Genomic DNA, 23492 nt, shown 5'->3' on the forward strand with positions numbered 1-23492 from the left:
TAGTATAGGAATGAGAGCCACATAGAACCGGGGGTCAGATTTTCCAGTTTACCCTCTCCACTGGCAGCCTGGAGCCAAAAAGTTGTGCTGTAATCTGCTCTTACTTCGTAGACCATTTTTTTTGTCACTGACACTGTATACATGCAGCCTCCTGCTCATTTACATCTCATTCTAACCACCCCAATATGCTTTCCTGAGCACGAAACGTCTGTGACAAGTCCCCTTGTAGGTAATCTGTTGGGCAATAAAAGTGTACTTCTTTTATCATTGGTGGCAACTGTCTATATGAGAATGCCATGCCATGACTAAAGGATGGTGGCAGTTCATCCTTTGTGGTACCTGTGCCCTAGAAACCCTAGAGAATAGCTACTTATTTTCCCTGTGTGAATCTGTGTAGTTTGTCATGACTGGGACTCCCAGTTCCCCCTAGGTGTAAGGGTTATGTGAGTAGTGTTCATACACAAGAGGGACAGGGTGCTTCCAGTTAAGGTCCCTGTGTATGTAGCGCCTACGTTTCAAGGGTGCTCCATAAGGTTTCACTGGAGTGTGAGCTGTCTCCAGTTTCCTGGATCTCTCCCTTCTCCTTCACAATTCACCTTTCTCCCTCCTGCCCTCCACTTTGCAGCCATTGTAATGTCAAGTATACATGTCTGTTATGGATTTAGAAAACCTTCAATGGAAGGCATCCTTGGGTTCACTTTGTGGATCCTGTAATAGCTGCTAATACCTAGGAGCAGTACCTGGCACTGATGGCTTTGCCCCATTTGTGTTGTCTCTTGGAAGAAAACCGAGGGATGATTTAGAGTTTGATGGACAGGGTACTCCATCACAAACGTGGCAGAGTAACTTGTCCACCATCCTGTTAGTCTGCCTGCCCTTTTTAGGGTTGGGTAGATCATCCTCTTTATGTTGACGAAGCAACCATTGACTCTATGGACGGCAAACTTTCTCTGACGTCCAATGGAATAGGGGCTGTCAGAGGAAGGGCATTACACTGTACGCCTTGTGTAGAATGAACGGTGTGATAGCCTTCTCTTCTGTTCATCACTGCCAGGTAAAGCTTGTTGATTCCAAAGTGTATGTCTACTTTTAGTTGTGCATTTACATCTCTTTCAATTCTTCTTAATTTACAGATCTTCCTAGTGTGTTAAGTAGCAGAAACATTGGGATGCTTGATCCCCAAGAAGCAGTATTTGATGACAGAGGCTTTTTATGGAACCTGGAGGAGGAGGACGACAGGAATGACATGGAGTCATTCACAGATCATTTTCTCCCATTTTCTAATGTGTTAAGTGCCATTGACCGTGGTAACTGGGACATCATCAAGAAGACTGGCTTTTTTAAGGGGACGCTCTTCCGTTTTCCATTGCGGTCAAGTCCCTCCAAGATCTCAGACAATCTCTACAACACAGAAAGAGTTAAAGAACTATTTAACTGTTTCAGCAAGGATGCCAGTATAAGTCTTTTATTCCTCCGAAATGTCTCTCAAGTGTCACTAAAGAGTATCAGTTGTGATGGCACAGTTAAGCACCTACTGACTGTCAGTGTAACCAAATCTGATAATGGAACATTTGAAAACATTCCAAATGATTCAACAAAGCTCCTCACATCAATACATGTTAAATATACCTCCCTGAAGGGTTCTAGCATGGCTGATGAAGTTTGCAAATGGTTTGTCATCACTGGTACAATCAAAGATGGGTGTTTTCAAGACTTGGAAGACCTTGCAAAGAAGTTAAGCAACATTCCCACCATTAGCATTGCTTATTGCTTAGACAATGAGAGTAGCAGTTGCTGTAGTGGGCGTCTTAGCTGCTTCCTGCCTCTCCCAGACAGAGAGGAAAATAGGACTGGTCTCCCGGTCATCATCAATGCAAGCTTTGATCTGACTGATGACAGAAGGAGCATAAAATGGGTGGAGGTAGATCAACAACATGATGAAGCTGCTCAGTGGAACCGTCTGCTGGTAGAGCAGATCTTACCTCTTGTCTATTGCCAGGCAGTCCAAGCAGTTGTAAATTTGGTAAGGTCGTTGGATGGCCCAGCCACACTGGCATATGGCATTTGGCCAGACTCAGGTCAAACACAGCACAAAGAGAGATGGCATTGGCTGACTGAAACGGTTTCCAAAGAACTGCTTGATATGGAGGTGCTTTGCAAGGCGGCTGATGCTACCCAGTGGCTAAAACCATCTGAGGCCATTTTTATACCTCTTATGCAAGATGAAGACATACAGCTTGCTCTTGAAGAACTTCTTATTTGTCTTAATGAGCCTCTTGTTAAAGTCCCTGAACAGATTATAGACACACTTTATTTGGCCTCTAGCAAGGTCAGGAGTCTAAAAATGGCTACCCCATCCTTCATTCGATCTGTTCTTCAATCCGGCTCTTGGAGCAAGCTAGACAATAGTCAAAAGTTACTGATCCTGGAGTATGTGATCAGTGATGGTCAATATAGAGAACTCCTCGGCCTCCAGCTCTTGCCTCTTTCTGACACCACCTTCATTAAATTCCTGGACTCAGATCAGGAAGGAATGGCTTTTATAGAAAGCCCTAGATATCCAAGGTGAGTTCTGTGTGCAATTGTCTTTTTCATTTGCATAATGTTCTCTTTAAATATTGGTTTGGATCACATTGTTTATTTTCCTAAGGATGAACAAATTTCCAGAAAGCAGAATTCTGTTCAGTCACCAAACATTAAGCATGCCATGTGCCACAGGGTCAGTAAATTAACTTACAATTCTGCAAATGTTTGTAACATCCTGAATGCTGAATAGCTGCACTCATTTGCCTACTGTTTCCATCTTTATGCAATGTTTGGTAAATTCCACCTCAGTGACATAGAAGGTTGACCACCCACCATGATGAAAACATGTAAAATTACTCACTGCCTCGTTGACATCACAATCCCACAACAATCCCATTACTTATCAGTCATCCCCATCATTTTCTTCCCTCACCATCTTGAAAGAGCAAGTGAAAGAAATGCTAATAACTTTTGTAAATAAGCAACACTTTGGGGAATTAATGCTCAATGCCAATTATTACACCCACTGGCAAGTGGTGCATAGAAAACCAATACAACCGCTCAAAACGTGATAGTACTTAAGATCACTATGTGCTGGTAAAGGGAAAATTAGCGTTTTCACCAAATGAATATTTGAAAAAATATTAGCAAACTGAGTAATCAAAAGTACATATGCCTAGTTAAATATCTCAAAACATTACAAACAAAATATTGTGGCACAGTGGGCACTTTACAGAACACAAGGCCAATTAGACTGGTCTAGAATGGATGGGTTGTTTGGGGGCATGGCAACCACCAAAGAAGATGACAGTCAGAATTTAGAAACCCCAAGCCTGCAGCAGATTCCCCATTCATCCACCATATCTCCCACAAAATAAGCCTCATGAAGTAAGAGGAAATGCTGCGAGGTGGCAGAGAATGAGCAGGACTGCCTAATGCCAACATTCGCCGACCCGTTTGAGTTCTGGAGGGGTTGCAGCCTAGAAGGTCTGCGAAGTAAGTGCAGCCCGTCAGCGCCTGAGTCTTGCCCTGTGGAGATGAGGCCAGACCAAGGATCGCAATGGTGCCATCCGATGAAGAGCTTCCGATTGTGAGTCCCCTGGATACTGTGCAAGAGGTGAGTATTGTGGCGGGTGAGGTGAGTGCGACGGGTGAGGTGACCTAAACGAGAAGCTCAGTGACCCACCCAAATGCAACTGGGGTGGTAGGTTACAAGGCCATGAGGTGAGGTCCTTCTAGAGCCTGTTCCTTGACGCAGCCCTCAAAGCAGAGAGGAAGTTAAGCAAGAGGGTGTCGAGGTCAGGATATGGTGAGCGGGCCTTCCTGCTCTGGAGGCAGGTGACAGCAGCGCAGTAGTGCCTGAAATAGTAGGGGTCTGCTGCCTCTTCTGGGATCCCTGACATTGTAGTACTGCACAGCGTCCTACATAGTGGAGGCCACAGGGCTCTTGAGCATTAATTGCTCCCTGGGTGCTCGTAGGCAAGTGGCAAATGGCCACAAGGGATTTATATGTAGCACAGGATTAATATACTTATCAATTGAGGAACCTGAGATCTTGCACTGAAGATGCTGAAACAGTGGCATGGGTACCCTGAAAGAACAAGTGGTAGAGGATGTGCTGAGTCTTCCCCAACACCATTCATGGTTTCAGAGTGGAGCCTTGAGGCTGGTGAGGGCTGGGCAATAGGCCACCAAGAACATAACATGGGCTCTGTTGAGACCACCCTAGGGGGGTGAAGTAGATCCCAAAATCTGACAGCAGTAAGCAACAACATGGGGCATGAAAAAGGGGCCAAGCCACAGCAATAAACCAAAATAGATCTATATATCTGTCTCACCAGACCTTCCGGGTAGTTGGGGGGTGGGATGGGAAATTATGAACTCTCCAGTGTAGATGAGACAGTGGACTCCGCTCAGAACCTTAGGGGCATAACTGCAGCAGTTCATGACAAAAAACAAACTGCAGACCAAAATTGATGCCATGAATACTGAGGTCAACCTATTTTGATCGCATGAGCACAAAATCAGTGAAAAGGTAATGAAAAACAAATTTGCCATATTGAGATAAAAACTCTTTGTTTAGAAGTCACCAAATTTCAGAAAGACAATGTCATGACACAGGCCACACTGGAGGAGGTCAAGAAGGAACTATATCATACTAGTATGTGTGTCTGAGAGACCAAAAGACACAAGCATTGAACTTTTTGTTGAAAACTGGATCCTAAACACCCTTAAGCCTAAGGGATTCTCTAACATTTTCCTCTGTAGAAGGAGCCCATAGGGCACCAATACTTACACCAAATCCACCGCCCACCCCAAGAACAATCATTGTCCTCATCTTCAATCACGGAGTCAGGGATGTAATCCTTCAGGCAGCTAGAAAACATGACCAACTCCACTTTGTGAATGCCATAATACAGATTTTTCCTGACTAATGGTCCAAAAACAATGTCTCAGTTTTAGACAATAAATAGAGAACTGCAAGACTGTGGAATCAAATATATGATGTTATTCACAACAAAACTGAGAGTAATGACCGGCAGTAAAACTTAGGACTTCCAGATGCCAGAAGAAGCTCCAAACGGTTTGAAGGGATGGCGAGTGGCCCCTAAACTAAGGCACAGAACTCAAACGTAAGATACAAAATCCCATGGAGAAGATAACTAGATGAGAAACTTTCATAAAGGGGCTATTGAACATGATGAAGCAGCGACAAAATGTCACCCATCAAAGGAGCATGACATAAATTATGATCTGCAATGAGCAGCTACGCAGGAGAAATCAGAGACTTTAAAGTGAAAACTGGAGCCTGGTTCCCATCGGCAGACTTATTTGGACATGGTGCTGGGATTTGCTTGGTGGGTGGCTGGATGGGTAGCCTATCCATCCGGCACCATGAGAGAGGGATCAGAGACTTTCCTCCCAGGACAAAGGGTATGAAACTTAAACAAAACTCATATCAGTCCCATCATGAAAGCACAACCATATGAATGTGATATGATTTATTTCAGAGCCAAAGGTAACTTATGGGAGTGAGTGTGGTGTTGAGGGGGCCATTAATTCCTGTCACAGGTCAGCAGCATTACTCGTGGTATTTTGTAGGTTATGTACATGCTGCTTATTGGGTCTGGGAGGGTGACAGGCCTCCTGTGAATTGGAGAGACAGGCAGTTTCAGGTCGCAGCACAGGGTGCCGGGGAGTGGGACAGTTGGGTGCGCTAGAGAAAAACGTTTTGTCAGGGTTCCACAACTTGTTTTAGATCATAGAACCTCATGAATAGTTTGGTGGGCACAAATATACAATAGGGGAAACACAGGAATAGAAAGTTCACGGCTTGAAAGAAATAATTTCCAACCATTTTGTCATAGAAAGCACACTTTAATATATAATTTTCTGGAATGTAAACAGATTGGGCAATACAATCAAGTAGGGAGTAGTGCACAGATATATTCAACTACATGGCCCAGACATAATTATGCTGCAGGAGACAGCCCTAAAGGGGGAAAAAGATTGGGTAGGTTTTAAAGACCACTTTAGAGACAGGATCACAAGGTTTCCTCTAAATGACTTAAGCAAGAAAATGGTTGTCAAATGGTGAAAGCAGGCACTTATCTGAACACTGAAGCATATTTCCAAATAGGGAATCCTCACACAACGAGTGTTAGGAAACCATATGGAGAAGGATGCATTTTACATTACAAAGAGGCAAGTGTTGTTGAGCAAAACCAAAAGGAATTGTAAAACAAATTTCTAGGAATGTTTGAATATATGCCCCACCAAGAAGTGTATGAGTTCCATTGTCACAAATGACTCCATTCCAAGTATCCAGATTATCTTGGTTAAAACCTAATTGGAATTTAAAGACAGTTGGACTGGGAACTTAGATTGGGGCTCTTTCACCTAAGGGAGTTGGATGTGTGATGGCATTAATGATGCTTCTTATTATTCTGAGCTATTTGATATTTAACCTCTATACCTCTAACGCCATGCCCATTTATAAAGTAATGTGTAGAAAAGAAGCATGGATGATGTCATCAGTGTGACACTCAGTGATGTCATCAGTAATGTAATTTGAGATGTTATCAGTGATATCATAAATGATATCATAGAACATGTAATGAGTGATTTGACACGTGAGGTCATAGGCAGTGCCTGGCAGGGGCGAAAGTTATAGTTAGCTCTGCTAACTATGGTGAATTTCTGTGGGTTTTTTTTGTTCAAAAATTAATGTTGGCACTGACATATTCACCTTACTATAACTTCACTTTAACCTTTGATTTTTCAGTGACTTTCTAAGGTTTTAAAAAAAAATGTAAAATATGATAACACTTCCTCACTATAACTCCACTTTAACTTTTTTTTTACAGTGAATACATATATATGGTTGTGTGTATTTGTGTATGTATATATTCACTTAAAGAAACAAAGGTTACAAGGACGATATTGTTAGGCTCACATTTTAAACATACAAAACCATAGAAATTCACATGTTAGAGTTATTTCAAGTAACTATAGCACATGCCCTAGGGTAACTATAACTGGCACCCCCACCAGTTTTTATGAAACATTTTACAGCAATTGTTGCAGTGATATTATCAATGATGTTATAAAAGATGTCATGAGTGCTGTAATATCTGAGCTAATTAGCAGTGCATGGCAAGGGCGTGAGTTATAGTTACCTTAGGGCACGTGTTATAGTTTCTTGAAATAACTCTAACTAAAATGGGTGAAATTCTATGGTTTATATGCTTAAAATGTGAGCCTCACTATAACGTCCCTGTAACCTTTGGTTTTTTAATTGAATTTCTCTGGGTTTTTTTAAATTCTATTTCCTAACTATAAAGTCCCTGTAACCTTTGGTTTCTTCAGTGAATTTCTATTTTTTTAAGCGTAAAGTAATTACTATACGTTAATCCAACCCCGTGCCATACACGTCCTTCAGCCATGGATAGCTGAGGTTGGCTGTAGGGCCTGGCCTGTGGCCAGGTGCTGCGGCCAACCCCCTATAACCACCAAACACTGCGCCACATACAGCCTTCAGCTGTGCTTGGCGGGGGTTGGCTGCAGTGGAGGGATAGGAGGGGTAAGAGTCTAGAAAGTGTTATTTGGGAGATCATAGTAGTAAGATGAGACTTGGGTATAGAATCTGATGTGTCTGTGCAGCCTTGCACAACTAACTTCAACATCTGTCCTCCACTTCCCTTCTCTGTAAGTATCAATAATTAACAGATAAACCCATTTTTATGCCAAATTTTCTGAACACCAAGTTCAAAATCAACAATAGCCTTAATATTTAGTCCTGCCATTTTCTCCTGTTTGTCTTATTACCTGGGGAACAGCACACATCAGATTCAGGCCCTCCAAGTACCCCAAACATAAATAATTCAAATTCCAGGAACCAAGATGTACAATAGAAGCTGATAGATTTTGAGCATTCATTCATCTGACTAGCTCATGGAAGGGCCATCAAATGAATCTGGTACATCAGAGCCATCCAATAAAGCCAGAAACAGGAGGTTCTTAAATTCTCCCAAGTGTGCAGCGAGCACTTTGCATGTGCCGCTTGGCAGACAGGCTGATCAAGTAGTGAAACTTAGTATCACATTAGAGGAATGACAACAACAATATATCAAAGGTGGTAGGTGTTGAGTCATTTCTTTGAGCAGGCACTGTGAAATAAAGCCCATTTAACGCATTGAAACGTTACCATACTATCCTAGACACACAATCACCATGATGTCCCTATACAGACACATCACACAAAGAATGTGGGACCCGATGTACGAGGCCTTTTTGCAGTCGCAAATGGTGGAAATTGTCGTTTGAGACCACAAAATGGGGACGTACGTTGTACCATCCCTTTTTTGTGATTTGGTACGCAGTTACCGACTCGCAAAATTGGGATTGCCAAGGGGTGTCCCAAGGGGATATTTGATTGTTTTATGACCGCAAATGTGGTTGCAAAATAATCGCAGTTACCACCAGTTTCAAATTGGTGTTAACCCATTCACAGATTGGAAGGGGTCCCCATAGGTCTCCTTCCCCTTTGTGAATGGATGTACGAATATTTTTCAAAGCAGGCAGTGGGACCACGGACCACTGCCTGCTCTGAAAAAATTAAATGAAAACATTTCATTTTTTTGTTTGAAATGCAGCCCATTTTCCTTCAAGGAAAACGGGCTGCATTAGAAAAAAAACTGCTTTATATAAAAGCAGTCACAGACATGGTGGTCTGCTGTCCCAAGCAGGCCTCCATCCCTGTGAGTGCAACCATTCCCCACCTACCTCATGAATATTGATGAGGTAGGTAATTTGCGACCCCATTGGGAATCGCAAAAAGTGTGAGTTACACTGTTGTACATTCGGTTTAGCGACTCGCAATTTGCAACTTGCAAATGAGTCGCAAATTGTGAGTCGCAAAACTCACGGTCGTACATCTGGCCCGTGGTCCAGATTGAGGGATTGTGAAAACAAAGTACACTGCATATAAAACTGCTTCAGTCTCAACTGGAACTAATCATAGACAATGCATAAATCGCCAAGGCCTTCAAAAGTACAATATCTAGAATATATAAAAGCATAACTTAGATGTAGGCAAAAGCTAATGGAAGGAAGTGGTCTTGCTATCCCTCACTCTGGCAGTAATTTACTAGTCTGTGAGTTTGTTTAATGATAGGTAACACTGGCATCTTTTAAACATGGACTGAATAATGAGGTGGAATGGATTGGTTTGACTTAATTTACCATAAGCCTAACTTCTAATCATATAAATTGGCTGTCATTAGAAACATGACAATGGACGTAGTTACATTCCTCATGATTATATTAGGGTTGAAGCACTAATCAAGAGCAACCATTTGAACTTTAAGATAATCCTTTCCTAAAGCTGTTTCAGTAAGACTCACATATTACACAATAAGAAGAGTATCCTTAGGATGAGTTAATTTAAAGCAGTAATAGAGAAATTTGCTGACTGATCAAGAAGCATGCTTTATCCCAATTTGTAATGAGTGTACCCACAAAGTATCACTCCTGAGAACTCTTGCTATAGTTTGAATCATAATGTATGCAGAGCAATCAAGTATGCATAGTAGTCTTGGAGTTAGCAGTACACAGTGGTAGCTTTGTTTTTGAAGGAAGATGCCACCACCCACTACCTTCTGGGACGAAGAGTTTAGCAACAAAGAGGTAGGCTGCCATCTTGTTCACTCTCTGGACATATAATATATAGTACTATTGAGGATACTAACTGAGCTGCTTTTTCTCTCCTCCCACTAAGCAAGTTTTACATAGATAGAAACTCCAAAATAACGCTTCCTCACTCAGAATCTATTTATATTTCATAGATTAGAGAGTTGATGATATGGGTACTTCACAATAATCAATATAATGTGTGTGTTTCCAGTGATACATTGTGGGTGGTTTGCTGTACTGGTAGATAAAGTTAAGACTGGGCATGTGTTTGCATTCACAAGAGCTTGGGCCCTAAACATACAGTAGTATGATAAATGTTGACATAAGGGAAACGAATGCACTATGTGAGCAATTATATTTTTTGTTAATCTGTACAGAATTACTGTCTAAAGATAGCCTGTTGAATTGAGTTCTCTCTCCATTTTGCTATCACTTTCACCACACCTAAAGGCAGAGCATAACGTAAATTAAAAAAAGAGTCACCTAGGTCCTGAGGAATGCCCAATGACTTTTTAGTTCCTAATCTTGGTGCAGAAACATGTCAGCCACAGCACAGGATGAAGGTTGTTTTCTAATCATCTGTAACTCAATCTGTTTTTGAGTTTTTAAACTTGTACTAGTGGACTTAAATAATAAATAGCACTGACAGCACAACTGGATATCATTTTAACAGCACAGGGACTGTTACTATCCATTTATCCTACAACAAAACAGAAAAGAGCTCAGGATGAGCCCACAGAGCAACTTTGTTGTTGGTGAGGAGCAACCCCTTTGTTGATGCATGCCACCTAGTGTGGGTGAGGGGGTCTGCATCCCTGTAAAGGATAACAGGCAGTATATTTTGAGCCCTCACTATCTTTGACATTTTACCATATTCAATCAGATAAGCATTTCTATTTGATGTATGTGTCAATAATTAAAACTAGTCCCTGAAAACCTGAGACAGGTGACATTCTGTCAGGAGAAGGTTCAATGATTTACAGGTGCCTTTCTCTGGTTATTCAATGTAAATGTGCAACTCTGGAAGGTGAGAGTGAGGGTGAAGCGATATAGACCATAGAATATAAAATATAAGATCTTGAGGTTAAACAGTCAACAGCGAAACCAGGACACCAGTTGTAATACAAAGTTTCCCCAACTACACTGCACAACCCTAAACAAATGACTCTCACAATGAGTTTGGCATTTATGAATAGTAGACAGAACAGTATGCATCAAACAAAAAAACCAGTCCATACTGTGAGTGATCAGCACGTTTAAGGATACCAAAATGTATGATTTACAAGAAAAAAGCACACCTCTGAACAGTTAATGGTTACCATATGTATGTGTTGTCTCAAGCATTCAATACGAAAAATACTGCTAATACGATATATAATTGTAAAATAGCAGTTGTGTGTCGTTGACCCTGAATAGGTTAGTGCACCTTTAAGAAGGACGCACTGAGGGGCATATTCATAATGCCCTAGCACCACCTTGATCCACATTAACGTCATTATTTTTTACGTTAATATGGCCCAGCGAGGCCGAAATACCTGCGCCGTATTTACAAGGTGGAGCAATCCATGCATTGCGCCACCCGGTAACCTTTTGCGCTACATTATGCGTTCTCCCCATTAGGGGAGCTGGAAAAATGGTGCAATTTTTTACAGCACTTTTAACGCCTGTTCAGTAGCAGGCATTGAAAGGGGGCTTCCATTCTTTAGAATGGGGCCCTATGTACACTGCAGGAGTAGCACCAATATTTTGGTGCTACTCCTGCAGAGTACATCAATAGCGTCATGAGAAATGACGCTATTGCCCCCTACCCAGCGCCATGGTGCGCCGTATTTTAAATACAGGTCACACATGGTGGTGGTAGGGGGGTGCAGGGAAAGTGGCGCTGCACTCGGTGCAGTGCCACTTTCCATAAATCTGCCCCTTGGTGTTAACTCTGCATTACTTTCTGCCCAGTCTGGGGTTTATTTACTACAAACTGCATTAATGAATTGCAAAGAGTCCGCCAGAAATCGTAATGGCGTGGTTCGCTGATGTCCTCCAAAAGCTTATACCATGCACAAATGGCTGCACTAATGATGTAGCACACATTAGCACCCTGTGCAGCGCAGATCTGCACAAAACCCCACTATAAAGCAATCATAAGCTTTAAGTGTGAGTAGGATAATGGGTCTTAAAGAAGCAGGACACAAAAAGCATTTACAATGCAATAGATCTTGCATTTGCTTGAGTTAGAGCTATTGGTGTTGTCAATGCCTAACTGGACTTTTCTTGCCACATAAATTGGTCAACTCTGCCGCATAATTTGTTCCTCTCTGCCACATAATTCCAGTGGCCCTGCCTATAACTAAAGTACTTCCATTTGCCTTCTTCCTCCATCTGCAGAAAAAATGAAAATAAGCCCATTATTTATTATATTTTTTTAATATGATTATTTTAGGATCCCCAAACATTGACTGTAATGTTCAGAACAGCCCCTAGAGGGCGCCACTATAAAACAAAAACATGATCATGCACCATATAGTCAGGCCCTGGAGAGCATAACCACATAAAAACAGAAGGGCAGACCATAATACAGTATAACGATATATTTAGCCACTAGAGAGCGTAGTGCATTACACATTTTCAGTCCTAGCAGGCCTGCTAGAATACTATTACAAACAAGACCCTTAGAACACAAACTGCTCCCAACTGTAAAACAAGCCACTACAGAACTGAAAAAGACACTTACTAGTGGGAGGGGTTATTATTTTGTGGTCTCCTCCCCAACCTAGTGTGGGGACCCAGAGATGCCCTAGACAGAAAACATGCATTGTGCTGAACATTTTGATGATGATCCCATTGTCTTACGGGCAAATGTTTTGTAAAAGGAATGTTCCACAGAGCATTATTGGCCAAGTTTCTGATGACTGTAATGCTCAGAACAGCGGGTACCATAAACAAAATAGCATTTGTGAGAAACATGGTCATGCAACCATATAGTCAGCCCCTAGAGCACATAACAACATGAAAAGAGAATTACAGATACCAATGCAGTTTAACCATATATGTAGCGCCTAGAAAACGTAGTGCTTTACACATTTTCAGGCCTAGCAAGCCCACTACAATAATTTTACAAACAAAGCCCTTAAAAAAAATACAAACTACTCTCAGCTGCAAAACAAAAGTTCCAGTCAGGAGAGAGGTTATAAAGACATTGAGTTGTAGTGGAGGTTACTATTTTGAGGTCCCACCAACCTAGTGTAGGGACCCAGAGACGACCTAGACAGAACGAGTGTGTCGTTCTGAACGTTTTGATGGTGGTCCCATTGTCCCCGGGCACTACAAAGTGAGTTATGGGCAAAAATGTTTTGTAAAAATAATGCCTGTTAAGGCATTATGGGGCAAGTTCCCAAGTGCAGGGAATATTGTAGCATCTTGATTATACTGCTCAGAACAGCCCCTACAGGACACCATAATAAAAATAGCATTCATAAGAAACATGGGTGGTCATTACGACCCTGGCGGTCAGAGACCGCCAGGGGTAATGTGGCGTCCGTACCGCCAACAGGCTGGCGGTACGGAGGCCCTTATTACGACCGCGGCGGTAGCGCCGCAGTCGCACCGCCGTTTACTGCCGTTTTAGCCCCGGCGGTGATAATCCGCCAGGGCAGCACTGCAAGCAGCGCTGCCCTGGGGATTATGACCCCCCCTACCGCCAGCCTGTTTCTGGCGGTTTGCACCGCCAGGAAGAGGCTGGCGGTAAGGAGTGTCCTGGGGCTCCTGGGGGCCCCTGCACTGCCCATGCCACTGGCATGGGCAGTGCAGGGGCCCCCTAACAGGGCCCCGGCCAGCTTTTCACTGTCTGCATAGCAGACAGTGAAAAGCGCGACTGGGGCAACTGCACCCGTCGCACGGCCGCAACACCGCCGGCTCCTATGTTGCGGCCTCATTCCCGCTGGGCCGGCAGGCGCAAACTTGGTTTGCGGCGGCCGGCCCAGCGGGAATGTCATAATGGGGGCCGCGTGAGTGCGGCTGCATTGGCGGCCGCACGGCGGTTACCGCCGCCGCCCGCCAAGGTCGTAATGACCCCCATAGGGGGTTATTACAACTTTGGAGGAGGTGTTAATCCGTCCCAAAAGTGACTGTAAAGTGACCGATATACCACCAGCCGTATTACGAGTCCATTATATCCTATGGAATTCGTAATATGGCTGGTGGTATATCCGTCACTTTACCGTCTCTTTTGGGACGGATTAACACCTCCTCCAAAGTTGTAATAACCCCCATAGTCATGTAACCATATAGACAGCGCCCATAGAGAGCATAACGACATGAAAGAAGAGCAGAGCAGCACAAAGCAATATACCCATATATGTTATTCCTAGCAAACATAGGGCCTGATTACAACTTTGGAGGAGGGTGTTAATCCGTCCCAAATGTGACGGATATCCAGCCCACCGTATTACGAGTTCCATAGGATATAATGGACTCTTAATATGGCGGGTGGTATATCTGCCACATTTGGGAAGGATTAACACCCTCCTCTAAAGTTGAAATCAGGCCCATAGTGCCTTACATATTTTAAGGCCTACTACAATACTATTAAAAACACGGCCCTTAAAACACACGGTGGTGGTCCCATTTTCGTAGGACCACCACAGGCTGAGTTATGGGCAAACATCTTTTTAAAAAGGAATGCCCAGCAAAGTATTTTGTGGCAAGTTTCCCAAGTGCAGTGAATATTGTAGTATCGGCTCTCCTGCTGTGGCGGGAGAGCCGCATTGAGGATTTCTGTGTTTTTTCTGTGTTAAGTGCTCCAGTTTGTATATTTTTCAACTGCTAAACTTGTTAAGTGGTACTCATGTAAGGCGCTCCTCAGATCGAGGCTGTACTATATGAAACTTCACATAGTCATGTAAAGCACTCCGACGATCCAGGTCGAGCTATATGAAACTTCACATCCTCATGTAAAGTGCTCCTCCAATGGAGTTTGCGCTATATTAACCTTTTTTTCAAAAACACAAATTAAAAAGAACCCCCATCCAGCTTGCAGCCTTTGTGCGCAGACACCACAAAGAAACAGTGGCATGCCCAAAACAAGGAAGAGGAACATTCGGCCATGCATCGCGAAGCAGTGTGCCACACTAAGGTATATGGCTGATTGTGCAATAATCTATGTAATAGGGTCAGACCCCAAAACGGTAACAAAGCAGTCTCAAGGCCAGACAAATGTAAAGCATTTATGAAATCAAGGGAATTTGTGTCACGGGCTACTCGTCATTTATGTCTTTGGCCCTCTGGAACTGCAGAAGAATCTTCATTCTTGTAGGTTCTGCCTTGACCAAGGTAAGTGCGGCCCTTTCTGGTAGCCACGGTGCTGCGGACAAAGTAACGCCAAAAAGCAGTCCGTGCTCTCCAGAAGGAGTCCCAGAGGAAAAAAAAAAACAAAGGGAAAAACCTCTATAGCAGGAACTCCCTGGAACAAAAAGAAGCAAAAAGGTGAGTCTTCCAACAGGAAAAAACAATACTGGAAGAAGCTGGAACAAGCGAGGTAAATAACTGGAGAAAAAATAGAAGGAGCAAAGATCACCACCACAGGAAGTGTTGCAGCACAAGGAGAACAAGAATCACTCACCTTATATACCCTAGAACAGGAAATGACCAACAGGAAGAAGAAAGTCACCATATATTGGATTGGGAAAGAATCATACGAACATATAGAGAAAAGACGCCATTTTGAAAAAGGGTCCTAAGGCATGCAGGGAAAAAGAAAGACATGCTGGGAGAAAGAAAGAACATGGCTGCTAAATGTGAGCATAAAAACAAGAGGAAAAGAAGAAAAAAGAGAGAAAAGAAGAAGAGGACAGGCTCACCAGGTAAGTGAGGGGTAAAGGGGAAGATGCCCACAGTTAATATTGAGGGTGTGCCGCGCCCACGACTCGCCGAGGCCCCATGCCCACTTTGGAGCCTTGTATGAGGAAGTAAAGAACAGAAGGGGCGTGGCACGCCCGGCCGGCAGGAACTGTGGCCGCGCCCCAAGCCGAATGCTCGGCTTGCGCCATGGTCTGCCGCGCCAATTTTGAAGGGCAGACAAAGGAACGAATTAAAATGATGGGCGTGAGATGGGTGTGTTGCAAGCCCACAGATGTAGATTATAACATGTCGAGAGACAGCACTTGCGTGCTGCCTAGGCTTGATCTAAAAACGGGAAGTGAAAAAGTGAGATTTTTAACCCAGGCGTGTCTGCAGCATCTTGGTGACCACCTCCCTCCTGCATTCTCCTGGCAACAGACAACATATTCGGTAACATGTGACTGTCAAGCCTTGGGAAACACAAGCTGAGAACCAGCCCAAGTGACGTCACCGATTGTCACACCTCAGAGGTCGAGTTCGGGTGGGTAGTGGTCATTCAGGGGAAAGGGGTTGATGAATAGAGGATGCCACTTAATTTAAGGGAGCCGCTCGGGAGAAAGGGTCTCAGCTAACAATGAAGTACAGTGCTTGACGGCAAGGGCAGGCCACTTCTTAGTGCTACAGCTAAGAGGTTTAGTGGCTATACGGTGTGGAGCGTGGAAACCAAATTATATTACTCATTGCTTCGGTATTTAACCAAATTGTGTTTTCCTCTGTGAATAACTGGTTTACCTCGTTTCACAAATAATCAAAACATGAAAACTGCTTAACAGATATAGATATGACATACATAGTGGACATGTAGGGTATTATTTAGATTGAGCAGACTGCGGTGAACCTAAGGGGGGACTTGTTGGGGTGTGGGGACATTTGCTAGGTGAGAAGACAGAGAAAAGACAGGAAAGAGCTCTCACACTGAGATGTGCTTCTTTGTGGCAAGGCATTATAGACAGGTAAAATAGTGGAGGGGATGGAGGTGGTGCATGGACAAAGACAAAATGAAACACTTGGATGAACATAGTGGGTGCTTTGTGGCTGAGACCAAGCTATGTTTGTGAAGCTGGTGGAGTTCGATGGGTGAAAGGGCAGTGGGTGCAGATGCCCCGAAAACCTGTGGAGGACCGGCAGAACACATGAGACCGATGTATAGAGGCAGGGGTATGGAACAGGGCTGGTTGGAGGAACAGAGGAAATAGAAGTCTTGAGGAAAAAAAGCGAGACAGACAATATGGAGTGGGACTGGGATAGTACACAGCAGTGAGGCATCTGTGGCGCACGGGGTGCAGGGGCACATGGCACATACCACATACCTCTACGAATGGAATGGGAGACTTGGCTAGCACATGCTAGTGAATATTAATGGGCTGGGTGGGCACTGCATGTAAAGAGTGAGGGCAAGGGAAGTCTCCAGGGGCAGATGCCATGGAAGGAACCCTAAAGAAGGGTGGACCATGCAAGGATTTCAGCTTGTCATGCACTTGAGGGGGTGTGCTTCCCAACTGTTTACCTTTGGTGTCCAGCTCCACATGGATGATGTTGCCCTTGAACGATGTGTTGTGCAGGTGCCGCACCTCCTCCTTGCCCCCCTTCACTGATGGTTTTACAGGATTTCCACCTTCTCCCTGTACTTCTTGCGCACATGGGCCAGGAAGTTCTCACGGATGTTGTTGTTTAGCTTGGCAAACGTGACCTGCTTGAGGGGCACAGGCCCCATGTTGTACTTGTCAATCTTGAGTTTGGGCACATGTCCCTGGGACCTGGCCCATCCTGGGGCAATATTAAAAGCAAGCTCGGGAGACTGTGCTTGCTTTTTTTTTTTAAATTCAAGGTGAGACTCGCGCATATTCATAAATTTCGCTGTGAATTTGAAAAAAAAGCTTTTTTGCCCTGCACCAAGGTTAGGGTGAACGTACCCTGCCCCCTTTTCTTTTGTGTTCATTTGTTTTTGAGACTCGGTTGTAGCCTAGTCTCAACATAGCTGCCAATACTTCTCGTTGAAGTGTTGGCCACCAGTCAGATCTCTGCACGAGATTGGGAGGATTGGCAAAGCCTTCTTGCCTCTAGAAATTTGGTTGTTGTTTAATTTCTCTTAAACTACTAAACAGATTTGCACCAAATAACAAAAAGCGTAATCAGCCTACCAAAAGCTACCTTTCTGCCAAATTTGGTGTAATTCTGCCCAGCTGTTTGGGCTGTAGTCGTGCTCAAAACTCCTATGTGAGTTAACATGGGAAATTAACTTCTGTTGACCCCACTTTTTCTTGGCTCCGCTTGACAGGTCACCCCAAAATGTCCCATGCAGAACAAGATAGATATAACTCTGCTCAGACATTTGAGGTGAGCACAGTGTCAGCGGTGTTTGGGGGTGCTCCATATAAAGGAGTTACTCTCCACCTAAACCTGGGATCTACTAATCATTCCCTGCTTCCTTATTTACATATCTCACCCTTCCCTTTCTTTATGTCTACCCAAACCAAAAACACTTTTTAGAAAATAAATGAATAACATAAAAATGTTATTTTAAAAAAGCGTATCTGCGCGGTAAAGTACGCATAGTAAAAGTACAAATACATACCAGTATGGTACTTACCTGCATGTGGTATAAGTTGCGTGTTGAAATCTGTTTCCCTTATTCTGCAGCTGCGACGTACTTTTCAACTGCTGCCCTGGCCAGGAACTCCTGCTCTTGGCATTCCTTTACTCTTTCCAGGGCTGGGGTTTTGCCTGAACCTGTCCCTTGGAGGCACATGTATCCTTTTATAAAGGTCTTGCACTCATCTTCCCCAACTCTTTTTAGCCTATTACCCCAGAAGAGCCATATAGGGTTTTCTTATTTCAGGACCACCTTCTGGTTCACACTGGCATTGAGGTAAACATGAGTGAAAATAAAGTGCACTCTTTTTTTATCTTTACAGAATACTCCTACCTGGGCTTGCCAGAAACTTCCTTCCCAGTGATGTGAAACCTGGAGTCCTTCAGCATCTTAGAAAGATTGGAGAAAGCAGTAAGACATTTATTTGGAAATTCGATTGAACACATGTATTAGTAAAAAAAATGTTTACTTTGTACCTTGTTTAACAGGAAGCCTTTTGCTTCATTGTTACTCTTAGGTGCAGCCAGGCAGCTGAGTAGCATTGATAGAGTTAGATCTGTCCCCAGGATGTAGATAGACCCTCGAGATAGTAGGGGTTGCAAATAGAGCTTTGCAGTGGCAGATTGGTAAAGAAATCTGTGTAAGCATGTGTTAAGTCGGAGACTTCAAGTTTTAAATCTTCTTTATTACAAGTTGTAAAAACAATAAGGCTTAACAAGCGATCATGGTAAAAGCGTGTGTCTCTCGCAGCGTCTCTCTGCCTTCTCAACTCCCGATCTCCAACCACCTCGAATTCGAATCCCCCCACGCAACTACACACGAGCGAATACAATTCTAAATACCTAGCCACGCGCTAATAAAACTCTAGCGCTAATAAACTATATCACATATCAACTATATAACATATCAACATAACACATCTCCTTCCTTTAAACAAAAAAAAAACAAAAAAACAAAAAAACGACACACAGTAAAAAGAACATCATTATATTATTACACAATATAATTATTCAACCATTTCGGTTTGGAAACAATCCTTTTACCCTTACTTGTTGTTTCTTCATTGTTACTATCATTGGAAGTACTGTCAATTTCCATAGATTTAGCACACTCCTCCACGTCACTAGTATTACAATCCGAATCACCTTCCGGAGCTCCTTCTTCCAAAACTTGCTCCGAATTCCTTCTATACATATCTTTCTCAACATTGTCACTCAAACACATCTCCTTTCCCAAATTTACATTCATTTTATTATTTTTTTCTACCCCAATCCCATCTAGAGAATCACTTACACCCATTCTATTCGTTGGCTGACCCTTAAACACAGCAATCCTTTTAAGGTTCCATACCTTCCCATAACTCAGAAGGACTGCATTACGCAAAACTTTGCTTACTTGAATAGGTTCTGAATATTGACTCTCACCCTTCCTTACTCTCCACGGTTTCTTCACCTTAACCCAACTCCCTTCACAAATTTCCACCTCTCTTTTTGAACCTCTACTCTTGTCAAAAGTCTGTTTATAAGCCATATGTTTCCTCATAATTTGATCTCTCACACTTCCAAAAGGCACCCTACATTCATCAACCTCCAACAACCACTCTGGGTTGCACTTAGTCCTTGGTACCCTTCCTCTCATTAACTCAAAAGGAGATGAACCCAAGGCTTCATGATAACATGTCCTATAAGACCACAACGTTTTATAAATTTGTACCGACCAATCGTCCCCATTCCTACACGCAATCTGAATAGCATTCTTCATAACCCTATTAAACCTTTCGATCATTCCATTGCCACTAGGATTGTATAAAGATGTAGTTCTATGCTTAATTCCTATCCTTTCAAAATATTCTTTTGTCAAAGTGGGCGTAAATTGCACTCCATTGTCACTAATAATCTGTACAGGTAAACCGTCCTCCACAGAGGTATTGTCCATAAATGTTAAAACCTCCAAAGAGTCCACCTTGTCCACAATTTTCACAACTGGCCACCTTGAAAAAATATCAATCATGGCAATAATATACCTTCCAGGATTCCCAATGGGACCCATGCTGTCTATAGCAATAGTGTGCCACGGCTTACTCGGAATAATAGGTTCACACATATTTGGTTTTAAAGTATTTAAAGTCTTATCTGAATTGGCACAAATGACACATTCCCTTACCATCCTTTCAGCTTGAACATCAATTCCAGGCCACCAATACCATCTCTTCACCCTCTGTTTTATTTTAACTATGCCACAGTGAGTTTCATGACATAATTTTAAAATTGTACTTCTAAGTGTGTTAGGTGGTATAGCTCTATCACCTCTAAAAATAGTTCCATGAACCAATGAAAGTTCACATCTCACCTCCCAAAACTGTTTAAGCATATTGGACATTTTAGACTTGTTGGGCCAACCTTTCATTACACATTCCGACACTGATTGTAAATCCTTATCCTTAGAATATTCCTCCTTCCACACTTCCTCCTTTATACTTATGCCATCGTCATCATGAACTAATGCCACTTGTAACTCTTCTCCTTCACCAATATCACATTCTACGATCTCAGTAGGCATTCTAGACAAGTAATCTGCCAACACATTACTTTTCCCAGGAACATATTCAATTACATAATTAAAATCTTGCAAACGCATAGACATTCTAGCAATCCTCGCTGATGCTTTACACATTCCTTCAGTGGTCAGCAATTTCACTAATGGCTTATGATCTGTACGTAATATACATTCCTTTCCCCACACAAACTGTCTATAATGCTCCAGTGCCCAAATACACGCAAGTGTCTCCTTCTCTATCACCGAAAACTTTTCTTCATTCGGTGATAACGCACGAGATGCAAAAGCAATTATAACTTCCTTTCCAGAAGTATCGATTTGTGTTAACACATCACCTAAACCTTTATTGCTGGCATCTACAGTTACTACATTCGTACGTTCAAGATCAAAGCTACTCAAAATAGGGGCCTGTGCAATTGCTCTCTTTACATTATTAAACTCCATTTCACAATCTCTTGACCAACCGACTTTTACATGGTTTTTCAGCAATTGTCTGATATTGTATACCATGCTAGAAAATCCCTTCACAAATTTTGCATAGAACTCAACCATTCCTAAAAATGACTTAATATCCTCTTTGCACGTAGGATGTGGTGAATTTATAATGGCATCCACCAGCTTAGGTTTCATGGTTACACCGTCCCCACATAACACATGTCCTAGATAAGTTACAGACTGTACCCCAAACTTACACTTCGAATGTTCCACAGTTAAACCTTTTTTTTCCAAAATACTTAAAACCTCCCTCAAAACTGTGTCATGTTCCTTCCTATCCTTGCCAAAAAGTAAAATATCGTCTTGAAAACATCTCACATTAGTATGTCTTCCAAATAACTGATGCATTAACCTCTGGAATATAGCAGCTGCTGAAGCTAAACCGAACGGTAATCTTTTATATTGAAAACATCCCACAGGAGTAATAAAAGCAGTATATTTCTTACTGGTTTCGCTTAATTTGATTTGGTGATATGCAGCAGATAAATCTATGGTGGAAAACCATCTTGCTCCTTTGATTAACGTTAACATCTCTGCAATTTTTGGCAGAGGAAATTTATCCACTACAATATTTTTGTTCAGATGGCGCAAATCTATGCATAACCGAATCTTTCCATTCGCATGTTTAGCAACTATTATAGGAGAAATCCATTCTGAAGACTCAATTGGTTCGATGATCTCGGCTTCTACCAATTTTTCCAATTCTCTCTCCACTTCACTCCTAACTAAAATGGGAATGTTCCTTACCTTATGTATCTTTGGACTAGCATTAGTTTTAAGAACAATACAATGTTCAAAATCATCCAAAACACCAATTTTTCCACTAAAAACTTTAGGAAAATTCTTAAACATTTCATTTGCAATGCATTCTCCCTCGTCCACAACCATAACTGGTTCAGGACTATTCGGATCAAGAGTGATATGCAAATCACCCTGATCTTTCCAACCTAAAACTGAAGGTCCCTTCTTTGCTACATATAACTTTCCCACAGATTTTCTGTTTTTAAAAACAAATGTAAGTTCTCTGAAACCCAATAACTCTATTTTCTCTCCAGAAAATCCTTCTGGACTAATATCTGCTTTTTGTAAATTACTACCTATTTTTCCTATAAACTTCGATTTCCACACTCCCTCATTAATGATGGTAAAAGGTGAACCTGAGTCAACATAAACTTGAATCTCAACCCCTCCTATGTGCATTAAACATACTGGTTTCTTCTTGTTACCGACAGACTCTTCCTGAACATTAAATACAAACATTTGATCTTTACTTATACTCTTGCTGTCCTGCTTAATTTTATTTACCCTACTCTCATCCTCACTTGAATTGTCACTCAGTCCATCTACGTACTTCACATTATTATTCTTCTTTTTCTTTTTACACACCCTAGCAAAATGCCCTATAACTCCACACGCCGCACACTTCTGCTTCAATGCAGGACAATATTTGTGTGAAGCTAAATGTGAAGTGCTATCACAACGGTAACACCTTTGACCATTATACTTATTTGCTTGTTGATTCTTCTCACTTTCATTCTTTGTTCTGCCCATTCCTTTATACTTTACTTTGTTTACTGTATCTTCTTTAATATCACAATGTTCTGTTTTAACTGCTTTCGCACTTCGACTAGATAACTCAGCTTTTCTAACAATCGCTAAAATATCATCCAACTCAGTATCTCCATTTATCCACAATCTTTCTTGAATCGCAGGGTCACGGATTACTACTTGGTCTCTAATTAACTGGTTTTGCAAATGATCGAATTTACAATCATTAGCCAAAACTCTAAGCGCAGCTACATACTCATCCACAGTCTCACCATGCTCTTGTTTCCTTTGAAAAAATTTGTATCTTAAAATCCCTATACACACTTTAGGTGCGAAATAATTATCAAATTCTTTCAACACATTTTCAAATACATTTGTGTCCTCGTTGCTGTTAGTTTTCGTCATAGACTCAAATACTTTTAGTCCTTCTGGTCCCACAGAATGCAAGAAAATCTTTTTTTTCCTCTCCGGACTCATTTTTGTTCCTCATCGATAGTCTCCAAGAAATTAATAAAGTACGATTTCCACTCTGTCCATTTCATACATGGACTTCCCCCTGCTGGCCAAAATGCTTGTGGAGGTTGAAGCGAAAATTGTTGTGTGGCCATTTAAAATTTTATAATGCAAAATATATGTTTAAATTAATTATTCAAAGAGAATAGCGCTGTACCATATGTAATTGTCCAGA

At 42.2% G+C, this 23492-nt stretch overlaps 1 protein-coding gene across 1 annotated transcript in view; it reads left to right on the forward strand.

Moving 5' to 3' along the window:
- Positions 1-23492, forward strand: part of LOC138246214 (sacsin-like) — a 104011-nt gene that overhangs the window by 62670 nt on the left and 17849 nt on the right. Inside the window, exons 6-7 of the mRNA XM_069200601.1 lie at positions 1134-2565; positions 18528-18616. Coding sequence (XP_069056702.1) covers positions 1134-2565; positions 18528-18616 — 1521 coding nt within the window. The remainder of the gene's footprint in view (positions 1-1133; positions 2566-18527; positions 18617-23492) is intronic.

Source organism: Pleurodeles waltl, chromosome 7, assembly GCF_031143425.1.
Source record: "Pleurodeles waltl isolate 20211129_DDA chromosome 7, aPleWal1.hap1.20221129, whole genome shotgun sequence".
NCBI classification, from domain to species: domain Eukaryota; kingdom Metazoa; phylum Chordata; class Amphibia; order Caudata; family Salamandridae; genus Pleurodeles; species Pleurodeles waltl.